The 27,451-nt window shown below is 29.9% G+C and overlaps 1 protein-coding gene across 1 annotated transcript in view; it reads right to left on the bottom strand.

Moving 5' to 3' along the window:
* Nucleotides 1-27,451, bottom strand: part of LOC145331220 (neural cell adhesion molecule 1-like) — a 126,000-nt gene that overhangs the window by 70,512 nt on the left and 28,037 nt on the right. The window contains exons 5-11 of the mRNA XM_080175837.1: nucleotides 26,487-26,529; nucleotides 23,406-23,504; nucleotides 18,735-18,817; nucleotides 18,264-18,332; nucleotides 17,455-17,584; nucleotides 7,200-7,277; nucleotides 5,013-5,065 (exon numbers count right to left, since the gene is read on the bottom strand). Of these exons, the coding sequence (XP_080031963.1) occupies nucleotides 5,013-5,065; nucleotides 7,200-7,277; nucleotides 17,455-17,584; nucleotides 18,264-18,332; nucleotides 18,735-18,817; nucleotides 23,406-23,504; nucleotides 26,487-26,529 (555 nt within the window). The remainder of the gene's footprint in view (nucleotides 1-5,012; nucleotides 5,066-7,199; nucleotides 7,278-17,454; nucleotides 17,585-18,263; nucleotides 18,333-18,734; nucleotides 18,818-23,405; nucleotides 23,505-26,486; nucleotides 26,530-27,451) is intronic.

Below are 27,451 nucleotides of genomic sequence, written 5' to 3' on the forward strand. Positions count from 1 at the left end.
TTAGGTCGAAATAACACTATGGAAATACAGTTTTTGTAAGAATCCTTATATAAAAGTAACAAGATGTCAACATGCAGTGTCTGTAACAAAAGACCGCTGGATCGATATGACTCTTCCTTAAATAAAAGCTTTTTATAGGTCCTAGAATTTTCTTTTGTCTATTTTGAGGCAATAAACCTCCCAACCAATCCTAAGTGAAAACATTCTTACAACCCACCCTTTATACTTACTATAATTAAAGGTGAAAGACTAACCTGCCTCCTATGTTTTTAAAATGCCCTCAGAGGCTACACCTAGTTTTGAAAGTAGAAATTATGTCCTCATTAAGTTTCAATAGTTTAAGTCGACTGTATGTCTTTAAATGAAAGTAGTCTCAAAAATAACATTTTAGTTAATGTATGGCATAATATTGGTCATAATATAAACGTTAAATTGATGTAAATAAACTCATTTATCTAAGATAATTTCTAATAAAGATCATTTCGTCAGCTAAAATCATTCAAATTTGATGTCATCAGTTGGCTTTAAGGATTGACAGGGTTGCTAGCTCTACCCAACATACATTAAACCAAATTTAATCTTGGTAATTTGTCCAACAATATTTAAGAACAAGCTAAGTTTTTGGTAAAGATTTTAGTTCACTGTTTTATTCAAATTTTAACAATTTTAACTTAAAATAGTTATTCAAAATAATCATATCTAATGTTATCTTTTTAGACAAAATGAATTGAAAATTAGTATAACTTTTCATGTTTTAGAATAGTGTAATTTTAATAAAAATAGGTTGAAAAGTATTCTAGCTTTAAAACCTAAAAAATAGAATTTAATAATATAGCCATTGATTCCGTATATATCCATCAAAGGACGGGTGGATTAATGCCTACTACCTTAAATTTTAAAGTAAACAAGTAAAAAAATACATGCCCATTGACCATTCACTAATAAGAAAAGTCTAATTTTAAAAGATCTTAAGTCTTGAAAATAGTAAATAGGTCTTATTATTAATTTGTGTGTCCTATGTCCACTGGATCCCATTTTTCATGCTTGTTTAGTGTTTACACGTCATGACTGTGTTTGTTTTAACACAATTTATTTTGGTGCACTATTTAATCAAATTAAATGGCGCACACGACTAGGTAAAACATTAAATATATATACAGTATTAAAAGGATAATTACAAAAAAAGATTAAAAATACTTTTATGCTTTGATTTCAAAACTTATTGTAATAATAAGTGGTCCTTGAAAATGAAGCTCTTTATAGTGCCTATAAAGATGACGTCATACAAATAAAATTACTAATGATAGGCCAGTACACAGACTAAATTACCAATGGGAAGCTTCCCTAAATTGGAGAACCCAATCGGTTCATTAATTTTCAAAATCTTAAGCTTCTGACAAAAAAAAACTTACTACTTTATGTAATAGAATAGCAAAGGATATGTCATTATGTTACTTCTATTTTCTCAGATTGTTTTAGAAGGTAATTGCTCAGGCTTTTCATTATAGATGGTCCTTTTATTCTAGTAAAAATATGAGAAATGATGAAAATTACATAGAACAGATAATAGAGCAGGCACATATTATAAAAAGGATACATGAGACGCAAATGGAGACATTTTGTTTAAAAAAATAATTCAGAAATACTCAGATTTCTAAAGGAATAAGATAATGGCCGTAAAAATTAATGTACATCTTCAATGATGATACACAATATCCCCTATCTTTAGCGTAGAATTAGTGGTTGACACGTTAGAACACTTAACTTAATAAACCAACCAATCAAAATTCACGAAAGCCCCCAAATTTGTTAGACCAACGAATCAAAAACGTTATCATAAAACTTTGGGGACTAGAGTAAAAAATCAGCCCATTGTACTCTCTCTCTCTTTGGAAATACTATTCCAAAGCTTCTCATATTAGACTAAAAGTTATAAAAGTATTTAGACAGTCCAGGTAGTCTTTATTACACAAGGTGAGAGAGGGCAATAAAGAAATTAATATTCCCCTCCCCCCCAAAAAAATAAAAAATAATAAATGAAAAAAATGTAAATTTTCATCTTAATGGCTTGGAAATTATGAATTAATTTAGCTGTACTTTTCCTTCCATCCCCGCATTATTGATCAAAAGAATATTATACTGTGTAAATTGCCCTAATTGTATAAATACTATGCTTGAAATAGACAAGAAACATATACAGTTTACAACGTACATTCATATATATAAGCTGTGTAAATTAATCTATTTAGATGTTTCTGTCCTCTCTTTATCTCATTCTTTCCCAGGGATCTAAAGGGATGAGACAATGACCGATAAATTGATATATGTACATCCCAAATGATAATACACAAATTAAAATTAGTCGTTGAAATGCTTGAACACTCAACTTAATGAATAAACCAATCAAAATTCACTAAAATCCCCAAAGTTGTAAGGTCAAGGAATAAGAAAAAGTTTATTTAAAACTTTGGGGACTAGTGTAATAAACAGCCCATTGTATCCTCTCTCTCTGTCTTTATATCATTCTTTTCTCTTCTTATTACAATGTTTATACAATGTTAAATTCAAACTTTTTCCTCTAATTAGTTAAATAGAATAAAGCTTCAAAGAATAATTCTCATAGTTTTCTATTCTGAAAGCAAAAATTTTCTCCAGATTTTTATGGCCTGTACTTCATTTGTACTTTAAGAACATTTAGATCCTGTGCATTTTAATTTTTCAATTGGATATCACTCATTTTGTATAGCAATCCACGCAAGGTTCTTGCCACTACGGGAAGCATAAACCATGCGGTAGCCAACCTAACCAAACAAACCATGACTAAAACACGTCCTGGACTTAGTGCTTAAAAAAATTTCATGTTACAATTACGAAAAGAACTATAATATAAATATTTGAATGTAGGTTGAAGGTAAATTCAATTAAAAAGGGCTAATTCATTGAATTAAGAAATGTAACTTTTCCCCAAAGACTTAATACTTCCCTGACATGATTTTTAGGCCCCCGTTAATAAAATACTTGATGAAAATAACATATAGTGCAGGCGTTATTTATTCAAAAATTTGAATATTAAACATTAGAAATCTAAAAGTAAGAAAAACATATGGATTTGAGACACTGCAAGAACATCTATATCTTATTCTCATGTGATGAACTGAAATTTAATTTCTGAATGTGTACACAGTTTCCTCGGTGTTTCCTCATCCTATCTAAATATTTAAAAAACTTCCAAAAAAATCTAAATTTGAATGTATAAACGATTGTTACATTATACATTCAAAATTTTAATTTTTCAAATTTAGATTTTTTGGAAGTTTGAAGCTTTTTTAGCTAGTAGTAAATATTGAGATAAGACGCGGATGCTAGGTACACTTTCGGAAACTAAAATTCAGTACATCTCATTTGATGAACTGGAATTTAATTTCCGAATGTGTACACAGTTTCCTCGGTGTTTCCTCATCTTATCTCAATATTTAAAAATCTTTAAAACTTCCAAAAGAAAATCAAAATTTGAGTGTATAAACGATTGTTAGTTATACATTCAAAATTTTAATTTTTCAAATTTTGATTTTTCTGGAAGTTTGAAGCTTTTTTAGATAGTAGTAAATATTGAGATAGTTATACATTCAAAATTTTAATTTTTCAAATTTTGATTTTTTTTGAAGTTTGAAGCTTTTTTAGATAGTAGTAAATATTGAGATAGGATGAGGAAACACCAAGGAAACTAAGTACACATTCGAAAATTAAATTTCAGTTCATCAACAGTGTGTGTTGAGTGTCAGGGATGTCAGGGAAATGACAGGTTGAGCTAAATTATTCCACAACCATGCATGCAATCCTCTTACATTTACCAAGATACCACCGACAAAATATAACTTTTAAGAATTAAATGAAATATTAATTTATAATCAATTGTCCTATCCCTGTATCCCTGATGAGTTGTGAGCAATGAACAACCTTTTAACTAATTGGTCTCCCTAGCTCTCTGTACATTTTTGTGCCTATAAGGCAAACATATAAAATGACGAATATATCCAAAAGTAAGAGAAAAATAACAAGGGCAACAACGTCTATAAGTAGCGAAACTTAAAAATTATGAATGTATATCCGGAAAAAAATAACTATATAGCAGTGTCATAAAAAATAAACATTAAACTTGATTAAATAAATCAGGAATTTTGAAAGCTTACGTTTCACTCATAGCGGACTTACTGACTAACGACGGACAAAATGAATTACAGAATAGCTTATCTACTAAAAGCTGACAACATTTCAAACGATTTTTTAAAGCAATTAAAAAATTCATGGTGAAAATCAATTTTATTACACTGTTTTTATCAACAGATTTTAATTCCCTAATGTTGTCTTAATGTTATACTTTTTAACTTTTAAACAAAAGAAAAATAAGCATTGGCACTTTTTGTTTGCTAAGGGTGTAATATTTGTACGCTTTTCAAATATTTGTGAAGCAAAACTGTGCAATTTTGTCAACAAACAAAATTGGGAAATGAATTCAGGATCTTTTTAAATATATTTATTTTATTTTTATAGCTTAAACAAAAGCATTATGCTGTTATATTCATTCGATTTTTTGCAGTTTGATATTAGAATAGCATTTAATTTAGCGCTAACATTTCTCACTCCATAATGAAGAAAAAAATGTTCCACTATCCTAATAATATAGTCACAGTATATCTGTCTGTCTGTACCGTAGAATCCTGCTAACCACCGAACCGATATGGTTCTCGTTTTCAGTGTAGCTTCTCATGGGTCCTGGGAAGGTTTATAGCTATTTGATAGGAGGGTAGCACCACCCTCACAAGAGAAAACACAAAACAAATACTAATCTAATCAGGGGCGTAGCCGCTATTATGATATAAATCTGAACCATATTTTGAATGAGGAACTATGGGTTGGTTCAAATTTAAAGAGATTAAGGTAAAAAATTTTCGGACAGCTTTAAGATGTAGGAACTCTAAATTATGTTTACAAAATATTTATTTTTAACTTACATTTCTAAACCAAAGAACCGACGGAACTCCAGGTCTGCTGTCCACATAACATTCTAAAAAAAATAAATAGAGAATTAAAATAAAAAAAATAATCGTGTTTTCCTTCGTATTTATTGTGCATTTTTAAAATTAGAATTAAAAATATAAGTTAAGGTTAAAATTTCCCCGCAGAATTAGAGTCCACCCGCCTCTATCGCAGCTATTTTAAAAACATACAGTAATAAAAAGCGCATCCTCACTTTGAATCAAAATAAGAACAATCAAACAACATTCTGTAAAAATAGACAAAAAAAATTGAAATTCTAAAAATTTTCTTTTGATAACTGACCCTAAAGTCAACCACAACAATATGATCTATTGAATTTAAAGAATATAAATATAACTTAATATGAAAAACATGTTATTTTTGCAATAGTTTATATTTTCTACTGAATAAATAATATGCTGATCTTACATGTAAAGGAAACAAATAAGAGATATGTCCTAGAAAGTTATTTTTATTTCCTCATTATATGAATAAATAACCAGAAAAAATCAACAATACCCAAATAAAAAACTATCTATTCTTTACAATAAATAATTTTCATAAAATTAAAATTATTTTATTAGCATAATTGGTTCAACTGGAAAATCCTACAACAAAAATTGTTGTATCTATTTTAATAAGCAGCAATGTCATTATCATACAAAAATACCATTATTAGAATTCCATCTAAGATCATTTTTATTCTTAATGTTTTTCAGAAAAACCAAAAATATTAAAAATACTTAATATTAGAGCCTTAAGTCTATAAAATTTAAAAATGATTAATTTAAACATTTAATCTTTATATCTTGGTTAAACTTGTTAAAAAAAATCTTAGTTTTTACCTTTTATATTAACAATTTTCTCCATTTCAATGACAATGATAGAAACGACAAAAAATCTAATTTTATTTTTCACCAAAAATCAAAAATGGGTGGGAATAAAGGGGGGGTAGCTATTGATATCTTCACCCACTGATTGTTGAAACCAGAATAACTGTACTACATACAACTGTTCAGAAATTTCTATTTCAACCTTAACCCTTTACTACCCAAGCGATTATTTTATTTTTATTTTTAATTTTTTCTCAGTGTTATTCACCATTTGTTTGTGTTTTTTTATAAACTTTAAACGATTTGCTCCTATAAAATAAGGGTCGGTCCGTACGTCCATAAGTAAGAAACAGATAGCTGTTATCGTTAACTAGAGGTGGCGTTCTAAAATTATCCCGCTATTAGCTAGATTGAATATTAATCGTTTTCTTCCATTGTCCTATCCCTGTTTAAAGTATTAAAGTATTTATAATTTTGCCTCTCTTTCTTTAAAATATTTTAGGATCCTAATTTTTTTTATTTCAAATTATCGTCCTGAAAGGGTTAAAATGTTTAGTTAACTGTTAAATTTTAGTTCAATATCTGACCACATTACGCACATATTGCTAGTATCAAATTATTTTAAAACTAAGTTTTCTTTTATTTACTATATCATGAATATAAATTTTCTGTTTTATGAATATAAATTTAATACTTCAATATAATTCAAATAGCAACATGAAATAAAAAAAAAGAATTTATTCTTCATGCAGTAAAATAATGGATCAAATCGTTCTGGTCAATGAGAGTTTATTATGAATTATTGGAGCACTATGGGTTTTAAACACTTAATATTTGGAAAACTTGAGCTCATATATAAACAATTATTTCCTATATAGATCTGTCATGGATCGTGATGCAATAAAGCAGGCCGTTTCGTACATGTTAAAAATTGGAAGATTTCATTAAATAAAAGTTCCCGCAAATATAAGTATTAAAAAGATCTCAAATTCTACATGATTATTTCCTTAGGTATAATTTAGAAAGTGTAGCTATAATCGTTACAAGAAAGTGCATTTAAAAAATGCTCATTTTTCAACATTTTTTCAAAACTGATTAATAACCAGAGGATAAGAACCAGTTCTCAGTAACACTGAAAACTCATATGGCGCATCGTATTATATCCAGTTTTCTATGAATATAAATATGTACAATCATTATATTAAACCCAGCTTTGTTAGCCCGTGCCTTCGGCATCTATTGGCTAACAAAACTGGTTTAAATATTAAAACTGTACATTGTGTATCCTTGGAAAGCTGTTTATAATACGATGCGAGAAATAACAATTACCAAGATATAAATCAGTGCCTTCCATAACCCTGTTAACATCCAGGCCCTGTCCAATTTCTAGGTGCAAAACAGGAGCATCTAAAACAAAAGCTTTAATCAATCAGTTTTAAAAGTTAAGCTTTTCTAAAATTAGGATAGGTCCTTAATAACCCTTAGCGTTAATTTGGGCATTTTAGAAGGGTACTATCTATTTTTAGCTTGGCATGATGATTCATGTAACACGTTTAAACAATTTGGAAAAAGTACGTTGCAACTCTATAATCGATACCAAAAAGTATATTGTTGTCATCCTTGTTTTAAAGTAAATGAACTTTCAATTGTAGCTTGTTCTAAAACAATAATGATAATTTAAAACGCAGCGCAGATACAGTAATTTAAAAAATTGTAAATACAAAAAAACAGAATGTGTTTATAGAAGTATGTAGTGTTTTTAGTCAAACGTTTTGATTTACAGGTCCTAGCTATAAAAAAACGCTGCTATAAGTCTTTTTGTAAAAAAAATCAAATCTGCTAAAAATAAGATTTTATCATTAAGGTGAAGAATAAAAGGCTGCGACTGGTTATATATAAAAAGAAATATGATGGTGGGATTTAGGATTATAAAAATAATAAATTAGATGTCATTAGACGATTTTTTCGGCGGCCCCAGCTGTTTCATTATGATTCTGCTGCGGCTGCGGCAGCGAAGCATGTAAAGAAATGATTATAAAAATTAATATTATGGATACAATAAAGTTTGAGTAAGTTTCTTCTAAGTTTTTACAAGTTTTTCCTTCCTTCTCAATTATAAATCTTAGGATAAGAACAAATAAGCTTATAGAATAGTTAATTAATTTAGATTACTAAGAAAATCTTTATTAATATTAAAAGTTGGTTTGATTACATATTTACATATCTGTATATTCCAATTTAATTATAATCAAATTTCGAATTGTAATTTTTTTAATATTTCAAAAATAATATCAGGTGGTATTATTAGACCATTGCGCTAGTCTTACCATTTATTTGGATTTCTGGGTTTGCACTTGCAAGTTTTTTCGCTCATCTTTTTTCACTCATTGGAATAATTCTTCATGTAAAAAAAGAAACAGTTGGTATATTTGTGGGCGGTTTCCCTCAAATTGTATTCATACCACATGTAGAAAAAACTCATTTTTATTGCTTTACGGCTTATAAACCCAAAAGGGAGAGGGCCCCAATAAGACTATTAATTAATTAACAATTAACTAAAATTATGGAAAGGAGGATTTTTCGTAAGTTAAAAACTAGGATCTAGTGAAACCACGCATTTTCAAAGAATTTTTCATAATAAGCTTGTAATAATGATTTATAGTATTTTAGAAAGATATTAGTTTAACATTAATGGTCCTATCGCTGATTCGCTGGAAGTAATGAGAATGTTTGCAAAAAGTTTGTATGTGTTTATTTGTCTAGTTTAACAAGAAACATTTTACTAATTCTTGTTTGTATAGCGTCACGGACACAGTGATATGACAATTGAGAACAAATTTGTTTTCTCCAATTTTGTCTTTGGGAGCTTGAATTTTTTGTTATGAAAAAAAACAGCTAAAAATCATTTTTTTGCGATTGTAAAATTTTTAATGTCACATTTTTAATTTTTTTTTATATATGACTAAATTGTATATCTTATACTATTGCCTTCTAGGGGCTTTGCCTATAGAGGCTCATGTTTGTCCCCGCCTATCCTATTTCTTTCTGAATAAATATTGAGGGGGCAAACATTTTTTTCTGGGTGAAAGCCCCTCAGGGTGTATGTTGTTCCCTAAAAAGTAAAGCATAATCGAGTTTTTAAGCTTCAAACACATAAAGAAAAACTATCTTGAAAGAAATCTTTACTGTTAGTTTTTCGATATTTTATTTAAAAAGCTACCATATGTATAAAGTGAGGAGAGATTTAAAATAAAGAAATGAATTCTAATAAAAACTTGTGTAAATTTAAAGGCAAATTTCTGTTTTGTATGACCTATTCCTTTTCCCTTACAAAGACCAAGATAATTTATTTTTACCCGTATTGTTTATGTCTTCTGGGCGTTCAAATGGGTTGCAAATTTTAGATGTAATTTTTGTAGATACAAATTTTGTTCTTAGGAATCTAATTTTTAAATTGCCTCTACGTTCCAGATGATTAAAAATTAACGATGAATAAAATTTAGTAGTAATATAATTTACAGAGAGTAGGGGACAATGGGATGTCTATTACACTAGTCTCCAAAGTTTATAATAACATTTTCTTATTCGTTAGCTTAACAACTTTGGGAACGTTGGTTGGTTTATAAAGTTAAGTGTTCAAACGTATCACTACGAATTTTGATAAACAAAATCACCCTTTATGTACATCAAAATTCGTAGTGAAAAGTTTGATAAACAAAAAAAACCTTTGTGTATATCATCATTGGAGATGTACATCAATATGTAGGCCATTGTCTCATCCATTTAGATCTCTGAATATCATTGCTAATAAATATATTTCTTAATAACAAGCTGAAAAGCAATTCATTTCAATTTTTTTTTTTTTATGGACAAGTTTGAAAAAGTTTTATTGGAAAGGAATTTTCATTATCATTTTATACATTAAATTGGCTTATCAAGTTATAGCTATAATCTCTGATTGTTCAGCTAAGAAATAAAGATCTATATTGGCTCTCTAAAACTATAATCTCTACTTAGAAGGACATACACCTAAGACAGGGTACATTTGTTAAACAGTTTAAATCTGGGTTCTTAAGGTATAAGAAAATGGACAATAAATTAATGTACATCCCCAATTATGACAAAATTTTCACTTCTCTAGATTAAAATTGTTTGTTGAAAAGATTGAACACTATTAATTTAAACCAAATAAACCAAAATGCAATTAAAGTAACAAAAGTTTCTAACCCATCAAATAAAAAAGCGTGGCATCAGTGTAATTTTTAAGTTCAATGTCCCCTACCTGCTTTTAAAGTCTGGTTTATAAGCGCTGCAACACTGAAACTATTATTTGTCCGCCTGATTATGAGAATGATTTTGTCCAATTTTAAAATAAAATTTGCAAGACATACAAAAGCAATGACATATTTAATGAATTACCTTTGAATATGTTTTACAAATTAATTAATATAAAAGGAGGGAATAATTGTTCATGTTTTACCTAATATCCACACAAATATTACATTGATTTAAATCTCAGAAATGTTGTCTGTTTCCTGGATTGAAAATGGACCAGGGAGGGAGGGAGGGAGGGGACAATGGGCTGTTTATTACAATAAGTTATACGTCCCCAAAGTTTAATACTAATTTTAAAATATACGTTTTTTCTTATTGACCTAACAACTTTGGAACTTAGTGAATTTTGATTGGTTGATTACTTAAGTTGAGTGATAATCGTTTCAACTACTAATTGTAATCTACAGAGGGGTAATTTGTGTATTATCAATGGAGATGTACATCAATTTATCGGCCATTGTCTTATACCTTAAAATCCCTGAAAATGGATACTGTTGCAACTCAATTTATCAGGATAAAGACGATAAAGAAATTTCAATTTTAGGACATTTCTATGTTCCACTTAGCAATTTTACACGAATAGAAATAAAATTTCTAAACAGTATGTTTTAGTAAAAATAAGCTTTAATCTTTTGTAAAAATTTATATATTCAAGGAAAATTATTTTATGTACTTTGATTCTATGATAACTAAAGAAAAATATGAATAATTTTGTCCACAATTAGTCAGAGTTCCTTAGGATAGTGGATGACAAATTGGTAAAAATAAGCTTGGATATTGCTAGTTTAAACCAACAAATTAAAATTTGAGTATCCAAAGTTTTTTTTTAAATCTACGAATGAGGGAACATGTTTGTAGTCCAAAGTTACCTACCACCGTGATAAGTAGCACAGTAATGTCTAGCGTAAACTTTTAAAGAATAACAGAGCAGTAAACTATATAACAAAGTTAATATTTAAAATTGTTTCTAAATTTTTTTAAAAATTATTTTGGTTGAATAATTGATCATAGCAGTATCAACTTTATATGATTAAAATTTTAATACAAATTCACGTTATCTGTCAGTCCATTATTAAACAGCTAGCGAAAATAGACAGCTGAAGTTTTCAGTGAAGATTCCAATGAAATAAGTGCATCTAATCTATACATTGTTTTGTCCGTCTGTCTGTCTATCATGCTTCTTAAGATACAAATCTTAATTTTACAAGTTTCGTGATTTTCATTAGGTTGTTGCATATTCTTTCTCTTTCTTTTCTTCGTTATGAGAACCGAACATCTGCACTCTAACTCGTTTGATGTGTTTGTCAATTCATTTTTTTGTACTTTTGGATGTACTAATTCTTGTTTGAGTATATTTCCATGTCCACATCCACAAAATAAATTTTACTAATGTGTCTACTCGCTATTTTACATTTTTATTCAAGAGTAAAAAAAGATTAAGAGTTCTTTTATACCTACATATATATTTAATAAAATCAAATAATAGTCGAATAAAAAAGACTGGATTTGTCGTAATAGGACTAGTGTTACAGATATCTATGTCGAAAATTTTACCATTTTTAGATGAACTAATAGATTAAGATGGTCGATAACTAACTTTATACTAAGAAATTCAACTGTTAATAGCTGACTTAAAATATACATATATATTGTTTTGTACACGATATAATTTACCTAAACTAAGCTTTATTCTAAGAAAGGCAAGGAACTCATTATTCGAAAGAAATAACTTCCTTTCTCACCAAAATATGTACACTTTTTAGCCTATAATATAGCCGGATTATCTTTACTGAATTATAACTATCAGATGCTATTTAAATCTTGTATTTTTGTAAGATTAATTAATCTTTCCTTGTCCTATTTCTTTATTCTTTGTGAAACAGAAACTGTTTACAGACTCTTATAAAAGAAATTACTTTTCTAATTAACTTCCAATTTTAATTACAACCATTTACATTTTTAATTAATGGATACCAGTTGCTTCATTCTTAGCCTTTAGAAGATTACTGGAGAGGTTAGGAAAGTAGCTTAAAACCAACTCAGACATCACCTCCTATTTTCTTTTTAAGTTTGGAAAAGAAAAAGAAAAAAAAAATTTTAGGGGGAGATGGTGATGTCATTTTCGATGGGAAGCTTTACTGTAAAGGAGAACCATATCGAATCAGCAGTTCCTTTGCTTCTTTGATACAGACAAAAAAAACTTACTACTTTATATAATAGGACTACCGGCTACACCCTTAAGGCCTCTAGGGGCATTTGAAAAGGGGTAGCTGAATTCGATAAGGAAAAGTAAAAAATACCAGTTTTGTTACCCCAGGCCTCCAGCCACTCGGAGCTCACAAAACTCATTTTAATATACGCAGGAATCTGTCTGTAGTACGATTCAATAAATAACTATTATTTAATTGCATACATCTGTCTTTCTCCGGACCCCAATGTGTATGTATAAAGAAGATGCAATTGCTAACTAAATAAGTCAGACATAAAGGAATACAATATTTTCATATTATATAAACTTTCAAAATTTAATTAAATCTTATTTTTTTTGTGATTGTATATTTAAATACTTTTAAATAATAACTAAGAAAACGCTACGCTACATAAAATATTATAAGTGAAAATTTCAAGTAATAAATGTTATGTTTGATATTTTTCTTAATTTAGATTATAGTTTTGTAGGCCAATCTTCTTGCCTTTGCCCACCAAGGAGGGAGGGGACATTATGCTGTTTATTACACTAGTCCACAAAGTTTTGAATAACGTTTTCATAAACGTCGTCTATAACTTTGGGAAGTTTCATTGCATTTTGATTTGTTGGTTCATGAGGTTAAGTGTCAAAACGTTTCAACCACTAGTTGTAATCTACAGAATGGGTAATTTTGTGAACTATCATTGGGGATGTACATTAATTTGTCGGCTATTGTTTTATCCCCTTAGATCCCTGATTGCCAACACACACACACACACACACACACACACACATACACACAAACACACTGATAGACCTTCAACTAGAAGTTTTAACTTGAAAACCATATTTTCTAAACTTTTTTCTCCTCTGCTTAACATTTCAAGTTTTAAGAGAAATTTTATTAAGTTTTACAACTGCTTGAATTTCAAAGATCAGCCTTCTCATACTTTTTGAAAGTATTGAAATTCGATACACTTAAGATTTCTTAAAATATATATTTAGGTTAAGTCATATAGTCATGAAACTTTAACTAGATTTATTTTTTTTAAATTTCAAATTGGTTTCATAGATCTATAACTATGTCTTGCTTTCCCTCAAAGTGAATATAGAGCACAAAACCCTCCTCCCCGTTACCAATATTTTAAAGTAGATTGCAAATAACGAAAGGGAAACATTATTTCCATTGCCTTATCCCTGTCAGGGTTCCTTACCCTGCGGGCCTATACTTGCTCTCACCCAGCTGGGCTACCCAGTACCCAATATATCCTAACTTTACCTGATTTAACACCCCCCCCTTATTTGCAATATATATTTCAACATAAGTCGGGGCAGGGTTTCTGTGTTCGACTATACATTTTGGGAAAACCGCCCAGTTCATTGAATTAGATAACCTAAACCTGATAGAAAGTGTGAATATGGTTAAAATCTAACCTTCTATTTATTTGTATAAGACCGCTGATAGGCCTGAGTCATTAATTATGTATTTGCAATAAATAGTAAATATAAAAACAAGAAATATAGACAGATAAATTGATAGATTTCTTCCTTCTCTCTTACTTCTTCTCTGTATCTTTTTCTTATTACTTATTTTGAATTTGTTATCCTTTTAATATATTTAATATTCTTATCATATTTAATAACTTTTTCAAATTATTTTTTTCCTTTTTATTTGTCTCTATCTTTTATCTTATCATTATTTTTAAAGTGTTTTTCTTTTTCTTCTTTCTTTTTAATCTTCTTTTTATACTTTTATTATTTTCTTGTTTTTAAAAAAGCGAAGCTTTTCTATAAATAGGGTCGGTCCGTCCGAGACAGATAGCTTTTTCCGTTAATTAAGGCATGTTAGAATTATCCTATCGATTTCAAACTTTGCATGGTGATTCCTTTAGTAGATAGGTACGATTTAGAAAGCGTAGCAACTCTTTAATCATTAACAGAATATCCGTATGTCCATTTCAAATATGTTATATGTGATCTAATTATCCGATTTTTGGTATATTGATTCCTGGGGCAACAAAGTAAAATTTTTTAAGCGGAGCAACTCTATAATCAAGTCCTAAAAATGTAAGTATGTCCTTAAACATTATGCTGTATCAAGCAGTTTTTCAACAAATTTACTTATAATTTTGCTTCGACTCTTATACTTTTATATTCTAATTATTCAGTCAGATACTATACAAGTGTTAATGTCCGTTTGTCCTACCGTTTCAGTACTTCGCTTTTATGGATGTTGTCATCCTTGCTTTTTTATAATTTATATAATTTTTAAACCCATCTCATTCTTTCTTACACTTCATCCCTACCAAAATATCCATGGTGTGTTATGCTTTCTTTTTCTCTCTCTAATTCTTTAGCAAACCTTTAAAATTGTACCATATTTCACAATTATTAGCCTATTTTTAGCCTTTTTATAATGAAACAAATAATGTTATTTTCATCTTAAAATAGCATAGTCCTTAAGAAATGTATTTTGCCAATTTATTTTTTGTATTAATTATTTGTTTTCTTGGATTGCAAGACATATCTAATGGTTCAATGTCTGCTTTTCGTCCATCCGTTTATTCTAGTTTCTTCCAGTTCTAATAACTGTCTATGTTTTTTTACTAATTATTGTCTCTTTTCTGTTTGAGTACATAGTTTACTAATAATACAATTCTAGGTATGAAATGAGTTCAGTTTGTATTATTAATTTACAAGAAGAATGTATGATTGTGTAATTCAATTTGTTCGACTGGACGCTATCGGGGAAAATTTGACCTTGATGAGGGAGTTTTATTTTAGTTCTAAAAAGATACACACATAATAAACTTCTGTCCTTTTTACTTATATAAAAATCTAAAAGGAAATTTTTATTTTTTGAGAGTTCAGAATGTTAAAATCTAATTTTTAACAAGGATGACAACATCCATAAAAGCGAAGCTCTGAAACGGTAGGACAAACGGACATTAACACTTGTATAATGTCAGAACTGAATAATCAGAATGCGAATGTATAAGAGTCAAAGCAAAATTGTAAATAAATTTGTTGAAAAACTGCTTGATACAGGATAATGATTATGGACATACTTACATTTTTAGGACTTGATTATAGAGTTGCTTCGCTTATAATATTGTACTTTGTTGTCCCAGGAATCAGTATACCAAAAATCAGACCAATCGGATAATTAGGTCACATACAAATTTGTTGTTAAAAATGTAAAAAAAATCAACATGTTTAAAATGGACGTACGGACATTCTGGTAATGATTATAGAGTTGCTACGCTTTGTAACTCGTACCTAACTATTACAGGAATCACCATGCAAAATTTAAAATCGATAGGACAATTCTAACATGCCTAAATTAACGAAAAAAGCTATTTAAAAAAGTAAAAAAATCAACATGTTTAAAATGGACGTACGGACATTTTGGTAATGATTATAGAGTTGCTACGCTTTCTAAATCGTACCTAACTACTAAAGGAATCACCATGCAAAATTTGAAATCAATAGGACAATTCTAACATGTCTAAATTAACGAAAAAAGCTATCCGTGACGGACGGACGGACGGACGGACGTACGGACGGACGGACCGACCCTAATTATAGAAAAGCTTCGCTTTTAAAAATGATACAAATTTTTAGAGGAGAGCTATTATCAACCCCCCGCCCCCCCCCCCCCCCCCCCTCATAAAAACACTTGCTATACAAAGGAATACACAAAAAATCTGCAATTTGTTGTTTATACATTATATTGTTGTACTTTACATTGTTTTAATTAAGGAAGCAAAATGTTGCGGTATTTTTTACACAATTGTACTCAACAATATATACTAATATGCTTGTTCTTAATATGTACACAAAAAGACTTAATTAAAAGTGGTTGCCTAATGCATAATTATTTATTATAAGATTTTTAAAATCACATATAAATGAAAAAATAACATTTTTTGCAGAAAAACTTCAAAACCGATTAATATCCGCTGTAATATTAGAACCGGTTCTCAGTAATACTGAAAAATCATAAATTGCACCGTATTATAGACTTTTCATTTTTCACGAATATTAATAAAAATCATAAAATTAATAGCAGTTTTGTTAGCTTGGAACTTTAATTTTTCATTTTAATATCCGCAGAAAGCTGTCTATAATACGACGATGCGATAAATAACTATTTTCTCATAAAATTACCAATATCATTTGTTATTGAAAGTAAAAGAATGAATGAGCCAGTAACCAGGAATAAGACAATGGCAAATAAATTGATGTACATCCCCAATGATGATACACAAAATTACCCCTTCTGTAGATTAAAATTAGTGGTTGAAACGTTAGGACACCCAACCAAATGAACGAACCAATCAAAATTCAACAAAAGTCCCCTTGTAAGTCCAACGAATAGAAAACGTTATTATAGATTATAAAACTTTGGGGACTAGTGAAATAAACAGTCCAATTTTTTCCTCCCTCCCTGGCCGTTTATTTCAGTGACAGAAAAGATAATATTTTGATAAGAAAATATTTACTCTCTACTTATAGCTGTCAGTTATAATATTCTTGCATTCATATTTACCTCATATTTTCACTTTTTACTTTTTTAAATGAAGCTTAAGTTGTTCATGGTAAGTTAACAATTTTATTACAGAAAAAAAGTTTTGTACCAAAGGTTCTTGATGACCGCTCAACCCATAGATGTCCAATCTTTTTTTTTTGGGGGGGGGAAATTTTAAGGGGGGGGCAATCCGTATTTGGGTTGGGTAAAATAACGCGCGAAGCGAAATCAGTTGGCAGGGGTAAATTTAGTTTACCCCCCCCCCCCCACCAAATTTTTTTTATTATAGATTTTTATTTTTTGGGGGGGGGTGTTTACTTAGAGATATAAGTTTTCCAGAATTGTAATGTAGGGAGTAGATTTGAAATCTGCATCAAATTTTAAGGATTTTTTATAAAATTCGTTTTTTGTAAAATTCTTTATCTAAAAGCGGAAATACAAATTAAGTTAATTAATTTTGGCATCCGTGATTGGTGGATTTAAAAAATCTGCGCTCTGATAGGTTGTGAAGTTATAATATTTATACTTACAGAAAACATCCAGAATAATGGTGTCAGAAATAGAATTTCCAGGTAGCTGTGGATTTTCAGCGTGGCAGGTCAACTCCTTTTTATTCAGGGCTCGGACCATGCTTAGCTGTACTGACGACGTGTTGAATCCCTAAAATAATATGCTCCTTTCACACAAAGGGCTCGTTAAGTAATGCCCCCTCTCCTTATGAAAATGAAAAACTAACCTCATCCCATTTTATTTTATTTTTATTCAATTAGAGAGTGGGGGTGGGGGATCAGAACTCAACAAGGTGTAAAATCGGCGAAAATAACAAATGTGGATAACAAATTATATTAGATTATAACTGAGATCGAACTGTTTTAGTCCAAGGCATTTACCCTACTATAAATATCAATGTCCTGCACTTAACATATCTGCAGTATAATACATTTTAAAGGTTTTAGTTATGACGAAATATTAGACCGAGATTCGAACCTTTTACCTTCCTGATTACTCTATAACGTAATGTAGACCCTAGTTTTAGAATAGCTGTTCTAATAGAATTTAAATTATCGTTTCATATCTTTGATTGCAAACTACATATATAATAGATAGATAAACATATTTTTAAAATCAAAGCTTTTCTATAAACTTACATATTCTCTTCGATAAGTTTTGACACTCTACAAGAGTTAATCTTCGTTTGTCCTCCCATTTCATCACTTTTAGGGATGTTGGCATTCTTGTTTAATTTTAGATTTACCAAATGAATATGGTTGTCCTTGTTTCCTAGCGCATCTACTCTATCTATAATTTATCTGGAGATCTCTATAATTATTGAATTTACCTTTCTAATGTTGTCATGTATTGGCTTCTGGTTCAGGTACCATGTAAACTCTACGGATGGATAAAATTCCTAAATATGAAAATAACACATTAATTAAAGTCAGTTTGACTTAACCACCGTGTTTGACTAGAAATTCAAATGTAAAAAGTCCGTTTTATGGATTGATTAAATAAAAAAACATTTATGTAACAATCTCGTAATCTTAGTGCTTTTAAAAACTTCTTATAAATACCCAGTATTTACCTCAGTGGCGTGCATAGGTCTTCCAAATTTTAAATTGAGGGGGTTGTTGACACCCCTCCCACCACCACACACATCTGATTTACTTGTTATTTTTTCTCAAAAATGAAAAAAAAATTCGCTATAATAATATTCTTTCATTACAAGAAATTTGACAATCTGACAGACGTACAATGATTTAACCTACTCATAGATTAGCTACGCATCTAAAATAGATCCAGCCTAGCGTACCTGTGCCGAACAGGTAAAGGTGTAAGTTTTATTCACCACCAGCTTTCTACTTCCTTCGGCTATCATCACACGGCTTGGTGCAACTGAAATAAGTAGATAAATACTAAATTTGAGTCCTAAAATAACAGGAATTCTGTGAGTCTGTTTGTCTGTTTGTATCCAAGGACCTTGCTAACCACGGAACCGATATAATTCTACTTTACAATGTTGCTTTACATAGGTCTCAGGTTTAGATATATTTTTCAAGCACATGAATAAAAGAGAAAAAACTTTGGGTACCAGTATAATTTACAGTCTTCTGTTCCCTGCTTCCCTAACTACTATAACTTTAAAAACATTTTTTAAATTTTCACAAAGCAGAAAGGATGGCATACCCTATATACGTATGTCCTATTTAAAATCACCTAATTTATTTAACTTCTAAGGAATAGAAAATTCAATCATATTAAATTTGCCATTTCAGTGTAAAATTATTGCACATTTTACATATATGTTGCTAAACAGTTCACAAATAGAGCACCATTTTTATTTAATTCTAAAGCAAAAATTGACTAGAAATATTTTACTGTATTTACTGTTCTTTTTATTATAGCTTGCTTTTGATATAATTGATACAATTTGTTAATAAAATTTTCATGGCAAATAAGCACCTTCTCTAAAATCACTATAAACCATTAGAGCACCAATTTTATTTAATTTTAAAGCAAAAATTTACTAGAAATATTTTACTGTATTTACTGTTCTTTTTATTATAGCTTGCTTTTGATATAATTGATATAATTTGTTAATAAAATTTCCATGGCAAATAAGCACCTTCTCTAAAATCACTATAAATAATTATTCTTGTTTTATTGGTTTTATTGTCTATGTTATAAAATTGCTTTAATGTACAATCACCGGGACGGAAAGAGATGAGATATTGGGCTGTTAATTGCACTACCCAATGTCGGCTATCTTATTCGGTGGCTAAAAAGTTTTGGGTAATTTTACTGAGTTTTGTTAAATTGGTTAATATTTAGTAGTGTCAATGTTCAAACGTTGAAACCAACAAAGGTAGATCATTGGTGATGTACAACAAAGAATTATCCATTGTTTTATCCCTAGATATCCCTCAAAATCATACACTTATAAACATTATACAAACGAGTAAATAATAGAATACTACGCAAAAGGAAAAGTATAAATAAAAGTCGCACTATGTAAATAATAGATATAAATAAACAATGTTACAAAGCCTACAATACATAGTTATCAAATATAAAAATAGTTTTATACTTTGCTTTTTATTTTTTCAGAAAATAGAGTACATAAACTATTTTTCCAGCATCGCTTCGAAACCGATTAATATCCGGTGGATTAGAACCAGTCACAAGACATACTGAAAAATTTTATATAGAATAGTATTATATCCAGTTTTGTACTAATGTACAATCACAAAATTAATACCAGTTTTAATACCTTCGACCCTTAGGGGCTAACAAAACTGGTTTTAATCTTAAAATTGTAGAGTTTTATAACTGCGGAAAGCTGTTTCAAATACTACGCGATAAATAACTATTATTAACCTAAAGTTGACAGATCCTAAAAAGCGAAGCTCAGAAAAAAAAATATTAATTAAAGTGTATTTTGTTAAATTTAAGAATGAATTGAATTGTCCTAAAGATTGTTGAGTTTCTTATTATATTAAACCGCACTGTAGTAGGAATCTTTATAAAGTTCAATAATACAACAAAATCTTTGTAGTACGAGTTTCATATTAGATTCCTCAGTAAAAACATCATTCAAATATTGCAAGGTTTTACATTATAGACTAGGGAACGTCTAGTCACTAGAGTTTTTTTTACAATTGAATGAGAACCTGTTAAATAATGGGCTAAATCCTATGAAATTTCTTAACTACCTTAGGCGTCAGGGTTTCCTTACATATTCCCTAATGTAAATAAAAGGTTAACACCTAGAAAAGCAAAGAAAATTTTATATGATTTAGTTTAGTATGTAATAGAGAAATATTCCTAGCCCTCGAAATAAATATATTTCTAATTGTAAACTCAATAAAGAGTAGATCATACTGTGGATAAAAACTAAATCCCCCCATCAAAGATGGGTTTCAGATACCGTTTTTACATTCACAATAAAAATATTTGTAGTAGCGAATCTTTATTATATGTTATTATTATAAGCATGAAGAAGAGTGGGTCCTGAGGGGCTTCCCATTATCTAATATTATCTAACCTAACCTGACCCAGAGTTGAGGGGCTACCAAATATAACCTAACTAAACCTTTAAAAAGCTACTCCCCTCCCCATCCTTATTTTCAAGTAATTTTAAAAATAAGGACGAGTTTCAATACTCAACAAGGTTCTTAGGGTGAAAGCACCAAAATTTCTCCAAGATTTATTTATTAGATCTGCATGAACACTTCTAAAAAGAACTAAAAGATAAGCATATAAAATACTTTCTATTGTAATAGATAATACAAATAAAATACGTCACAGTGTGAAAAAACAACTGCAGTATTGCTCTCGCAGGCGTGTTGCATGAGGCAGCTTATAGCGCCTACAAAAATAGACGTCATACAGTACAAATGAGTAAGGATAGGCCAGTATTCATGATAAGATGTATACTAGCCTATCATTGGTCATTTGTATTGTATGACGTCATTTTCTATAGTCACTATAAGCTGCTTCGTTTGCAGTCTTAAACAGGCTGACAACATCTATATCAGTTTTCAAAAAGGTACTTTGTGTAAAAGCGCATTGATGTTTCATATGATTTTAAAATACTGCATTCATAGTACATTCTGGCCTATTTATACATAACCTTCCTAGGATTGGTATATATTATTACATTTTATTTGTGAAGCTACTCTATAAGATACCGTGCTTGTATGTGCTCCTGTCTTTTCATCACTCTTTTCCTTTCTCTAATTGTATAACGTTTCAAAAAGCTTCGCTGATATTCGATGCAAAATTTATTGTTTCTTTTAAAAAGCTTCAAAGTCTTAAGGGATACGACAATGGGTGAAAAATTGTTGTAATGTATTTAAAAGTTTTTAAATACTGCTAATTAAATTACCAGATTAATGTTCAATTAAAGTCAACAAAGAAAACGTTTTTTTAATTTTTTTAAAGTGGAATTTACCAATCTATAAGGAAGCAGCTTATAGTGCCTAATGACGTCGTACAATACAAATTATCAATAATAGACCTGTATACATTCTACCATTGGTCAAATGAAATTATACCGAGCTACCATTGGTCTTTTGTATTGTATTACGTCATTTTTTATAAGGCATTGAGCTGCTTCATATAAAAGAACTAGGACACTACACACACAGACACAGCTATAAGATAATCTAGATTTTTTACTCAAAAATTGGTTGTTAACGTAATTGTCCTTGTTTTTTTTATTTATTGTCACTGTTCATGTGATCCTGGGTCAATTTTGTTATGTCTCTCTGGAATTTTGTATCCAAGTCCTTATAAAAAATTCATGTCACATAGCATACAAGAATACACACACACACACTCACACACACACACACATTCATCGTAAGAGGAATTTCACAATGTTATGCCTATAATCATAGTTTAAAAAAGTTAATAAATGTGTTTTTTTGAATTATAGACAGCTGTCCGTGTATATTAAGTTTACAAATTATAAGATTTAAATCAGTTTTGTTAGCCCCCAGTCTTACTAAAATTAATTTTATGATTTTTATTCATGGAAAATTGTCTGTAATTCGATGCGATACATGATTTTTCAGTATGACTGCGAACCGGTTCTAATCAACCCGATATTAATCGGTTTCTAAGCAATACTGGAAAATATTTCAAGCCTTATGTGTTTCTCTTTAAAAAGATGGACAGCTCCAATTTAAATTTCACGTTTTGAAAATGTTAGGCAAACAATTCAGAGAGGGGACAAAGGGCTGTTTATTACACTAGTCCCCAAAGTTTTACAATACCGTTTTCTTATTCGTTAGCTTTACAGCTTTGAGGACTTTAGTGATTTTTTATTGGTTTCATTAGGTTGAGTGTTTAAACGTTTCAACCACTAATCTTTATCTACAGAAGAGATAATTTTATTTATCATCATTTGGAATGCATATCAATAAATCGGCCCTTGCCTTATCCCTTTAGATGCCTGCAAATAATTGATGAAATATTGTATTCGCAAACAAACAGTATATTCAACAGAGATTTCTCCTTTGTCTTTATATTCAAATTAAATCACGTGATATTAATTAAGAACAGGTATATTGTCTTTAAGGAGTAGAAATATTTGACCTAAGAAGCCTCTAGGGGCATTTAAGGGGTGGATGTCCATTTTATTTTTAAAAAGAAAAGAAAAAATATGAGGTTGGGGACATTTTTTCTAGGGGCGATTTATCTTGGGAGAGTGGTTATACACCTTCACAGGACCTATGAGAACCATAAAGAAGTTCAGCGATTAGCTAAATCCCGGTACAGACACAGATCATGTCACTTTTATATGTGGGGATTTTAAATCAATGGGGCGATTCTATAATTCATATATTTACAACGTATCATTAGAATTGCAAACATCCAAGATTTAATCCACTCACTGCATTGAAGCCCAAGGCTTGCAGAGCTTCTAAATCTGTATAAAGACAAGTCATTGTAAAGAACCAAAAAAAAACATAATTACCTAAAACATTGATGATTGTCTGAGCTATTTGGGGCTGGGATATTTGGTTGTTATTCGTCAGGCAGGACAGGCTTGTCTCACTATCTTCTCTGGTTAATACTAGATAGATAGATAGTTGATGCTAGGATAAGAGGTTAAAAATATTGATGGATAGATGGATGGATGGATAAATGGATAGATGGATGGATAAATGGATAGATGGATGGATAAATGGATAAATGGATGGATGGATAGATAGATAGAGAGATAGATAAATAGATTTACGGGTGGAAAAATAGATAAATAGATGTCCAGGTGAAAAATTCTATGAATCATCACACAGCACATGAACCTGTATTAGATAACTTATTTCTATGAAGACATTTCAGGTTATTTTTAAAGACCTATATTATAAAAACATCACAATATAAATACTAACAGAACAGACTGAAATTCTATTGTGACATCCAGATGTTAAATATCTCTGGGTATTGACTTTACTTGGAATTCTGAAAGATACTTTTCTGTCAAGTTCTAGGTTCTAGTTGTTTATACACCATCCATGCACCTTTCCAGTGTTTTACAGTTTCTTGTCATAAAAAGGACCTAAATTATTCTTAAACTTTATCTGTAATAATTCACTGTTAAGAGTTAATTGTATAAAAAAAATCTTCGAAAATTGCAGCTGGTTAAAATAAACACCTGATATCCTTAAAACTATTTCTAACCAGAAACCCAAGGCCTATGTTATGAAATTCTTACCTTAAAGAGTTTATACTTTAAAGCAAAAATATATTGTTGAACATGCAAAGGAAAAGATTTTGAGACCATTTTTTTGGATTTTTAGATATATAGCGATTGTCATATTCTGTCTGCATTCAAGCCATATGTAATTTTAGGAATTTATGGCTACTATATATCGTAGATGACATAATATATCTACATGCTTTTTTATAGTCTTTATGGCTTTACTAATGATCTTGTCTGACATAACATCAACAGTATAATTACGCTATATAATATATTTATTAAGATATATAAGTTTTCCGGAATTTTAAAGTTAGGGGGAGATTTTAAGTTAATTAATTTTGGCATCTGTGATTGGTGGATTTAAAAAATCTGCGCTCTGATTGGATGGCGTACATCATTTAACCAATTAGAGCACAGGTAGTTTAAAATCCACCTATTCTATTGGTCAAAATTAATTAACTTAAAATGCATTTCCGCTTTTAGATAAAGAATTATACAAAAAACTAATTTTATAAAAAAAATCCTTAAAATTTGATGCAGATTTCAAATCTCCCCCTAACATTAAAATTCCGGAAAACTTATATATCTAAATATTTATGTTGACATAACAACGACACAATTTAACTTTCTTAATTTTTACTTAATAATACTTTCTTGATAAAAAATGCGGGTATCATCCCTTTCGTGGCAACGCCTCTTAAGGGGCAATTCGTCGTATTTTCACATTTGCTTTTTAAATGTTATTTTAGGTTAGTTTAGGTTAGGTGATTGCCCTGTAGGGGTAAATCCCCCGCAGGGGCTTGAAAAGGTACTGTGAAAATACGACGAATCACTCCTTAAGGGGCGTTCTCACAAAAGGGACTATACCCCAAAATACTATTCCTGATATGTTTTTCATTATCCATATACTAGAAGCCCGACTTTTTATTTATAAAACCATATTAGGCCCTATAAGAAGCTTAACTGTAAAGAAGAACCATATTGGCCCAGTGGTTAGTAAAATCCTTTGCCATTTAAAAAAAAAAACTTACTACTTTAAACAATAGGATACCTACAACTTAGTGATTATTTCAAGCTATTCAATCAAATGTTACAAATGTACGAATACTCTGCTTCGGTAATGTTTTAGCCGAAACTTTGTCCAATTCTTGGAAATATGCAAACCATACTGAATGTGTGAAATCACCTCCACATAATATACCAGAATCATTACTACACCACTAAAATCCGCGAAGGAAGGGGACAATTGGGCTGTTTATTACACTAGTCTCCAAAGTTTTGTAACTTTGAGGACTTTAGTGAATTTTGGTTGGTTGGTTCAAATGTTGAGTGTTCAAACGTTTCAACCAATAATATACACAAGGGGAATGTTGACAATCCATATCACTGTGGGCTAGAATTGAATCAAGACAAAAGTACGTGCCGAGCCCTGGGACCTATGTATGGTGAAAATAGACATAGAACCATGATGATTCCAGGTAAAACCAAAATATTTCAGCGGGGGCTTTTTGAGAAAATTATATTTGAAAATTTCAAGTTCAATTTTCACCCCCTAGGAGTTGCTGCATAATCATGACAAGAAAAGCAAATATTAATTATTTTCAATTTTGAACAACTTTGCTTTTATGAAGTCCTTCTTAAAACCTCTCTATATATGATTTATTTTAGGCTGCATTTTCGTGACCTTTGCAAAGCAAGTGATAGAAATGGCCATTTATTAACTCCCTTCAGGAATCATCATGGTTTTATGTCTATTTTCACCATACATAGGTTCCAGGACTCGGCACTTACTTTTGTCTTGATTCAAATCTAGCCCACAGTGATGTATCTCAATTTTGCCTTTGACAAAAAAAAACCTTTTCCATTAACATTAAACACTATTTGTAATTAACTTGTAATTATGTGTTTTTGCTAATGCTGATATGTGGGAGTGATAATACACTGAAACTAATAGATCTAACAAGGCAGAGAGTAATATTCTGAGAAAGAACAAGTTTGTATTCCAGAAGAAAATTATACAAAACAAACTTATGAAAGATTAAATAGAAAAACGTTGTACACTTTATTTTACTAAAGAAAGATTTTCTAAAAATATGATATTTCTAAAAATATGACATTTCTTCATTTTAGGGAAGCTTTCCACGGATAGAAAAATAAAAAAAATTAAGATCAATTTTAGTTTTGTTATCCTCCTAGGGCAGAAGCTCCGGGCTAACAAAACTGGTTTTATTTTCTTGTTCGCAAAATAATTGTCTTTGATAAAATACGCTATATGACTTTTCAGTCCGGCTCCGAACCGGTTATAATTCAGTGGATATTAATCGAAACCATACTTAATTAATTATTTTTTACCTGGAATTTCCAGCCTGCTGGTGATCGTATTTCCAGATGATACCTAAAATAATATGAAAATTTTAAATTAATTAAGATAAACATAAAGAGAGGGGTCAATGGGATGTTTATTACACTAGTCCCCAAAGTTTTCTTATTCGTTGGATTGACAACTTTGGGGACTTCAGATAATTTTGATTAATTGGTTAAGTGAGTGGTCACACGTTTTAACCAGTAATTTTAATCTACAGAGCGGTTAATTTTGTGTATCATCATTAGGTGTGTACATTAATTTATCAGCTATTGTCTTATCCCTTTAGATTCCTGACAGATAAATAAGGTATTGCCAAAATATGAAAGAAACAATTAAAAAACATGAAAGAACCTCTACAACACAATCTTTATTGTTAAAAAATCACCATATATGAGATAAATGGAATCTATTTCATTTAAAGCCATTCATATTTTTGAGTTTACCTTTGTACCTGTAATAAATGACACCCCCCCCCCCCCCCACCCCCTCCTCTCTAAAAATATAAATTGTAGGAGATTATCCCAACCCATCTGGGCAAATCTTCAAAAGGGTGGGGGTACAGCCTCTAGTATATATAGTAAGTAGGCCAAATTAGATAGATGTAGAAATTCGTAAAAAGTGCAGGGGTCTTTTCCAATAATGCAAAAATCTATTTGATGAATAAATAAATATTATTTCAATCTTATGCTATTGATTAAAAATGGGTATGCTCGAACATTTTAGCCAAAAAAAATTTTCATTAAATTATTTAATTTCTAGTTTAGTTTAGTAGCATTTTGTGACCTACATTATAAATAGAATTATTAGTCAGGAATTTTAAGGGATAAAACAATTGATGATAAATTGATGTACATCCCCAAATAAGTTAAAAAGAATTACCCCATCTGAAGATTGACACTGCTAAATGGTGATCAAGATCTGATAAAGTTTTAAGTCAACTAGAATAATGATT

Source organism: Acartia tonsa, chromosome 11 (genome assembly GCF_053477335.1).
Source record: "Acartia tonsa isolate MP-2025a chromosome 11, ASM5347733v1, whole genome shotgun sequence".
In the NCBI taxonomy this organism is placed as follows: Eukaryota; Metazoa; Arthropoda; class Copepoda; order Calanoida; family Acartiidae; genus Acartia; species Acartia tonsa.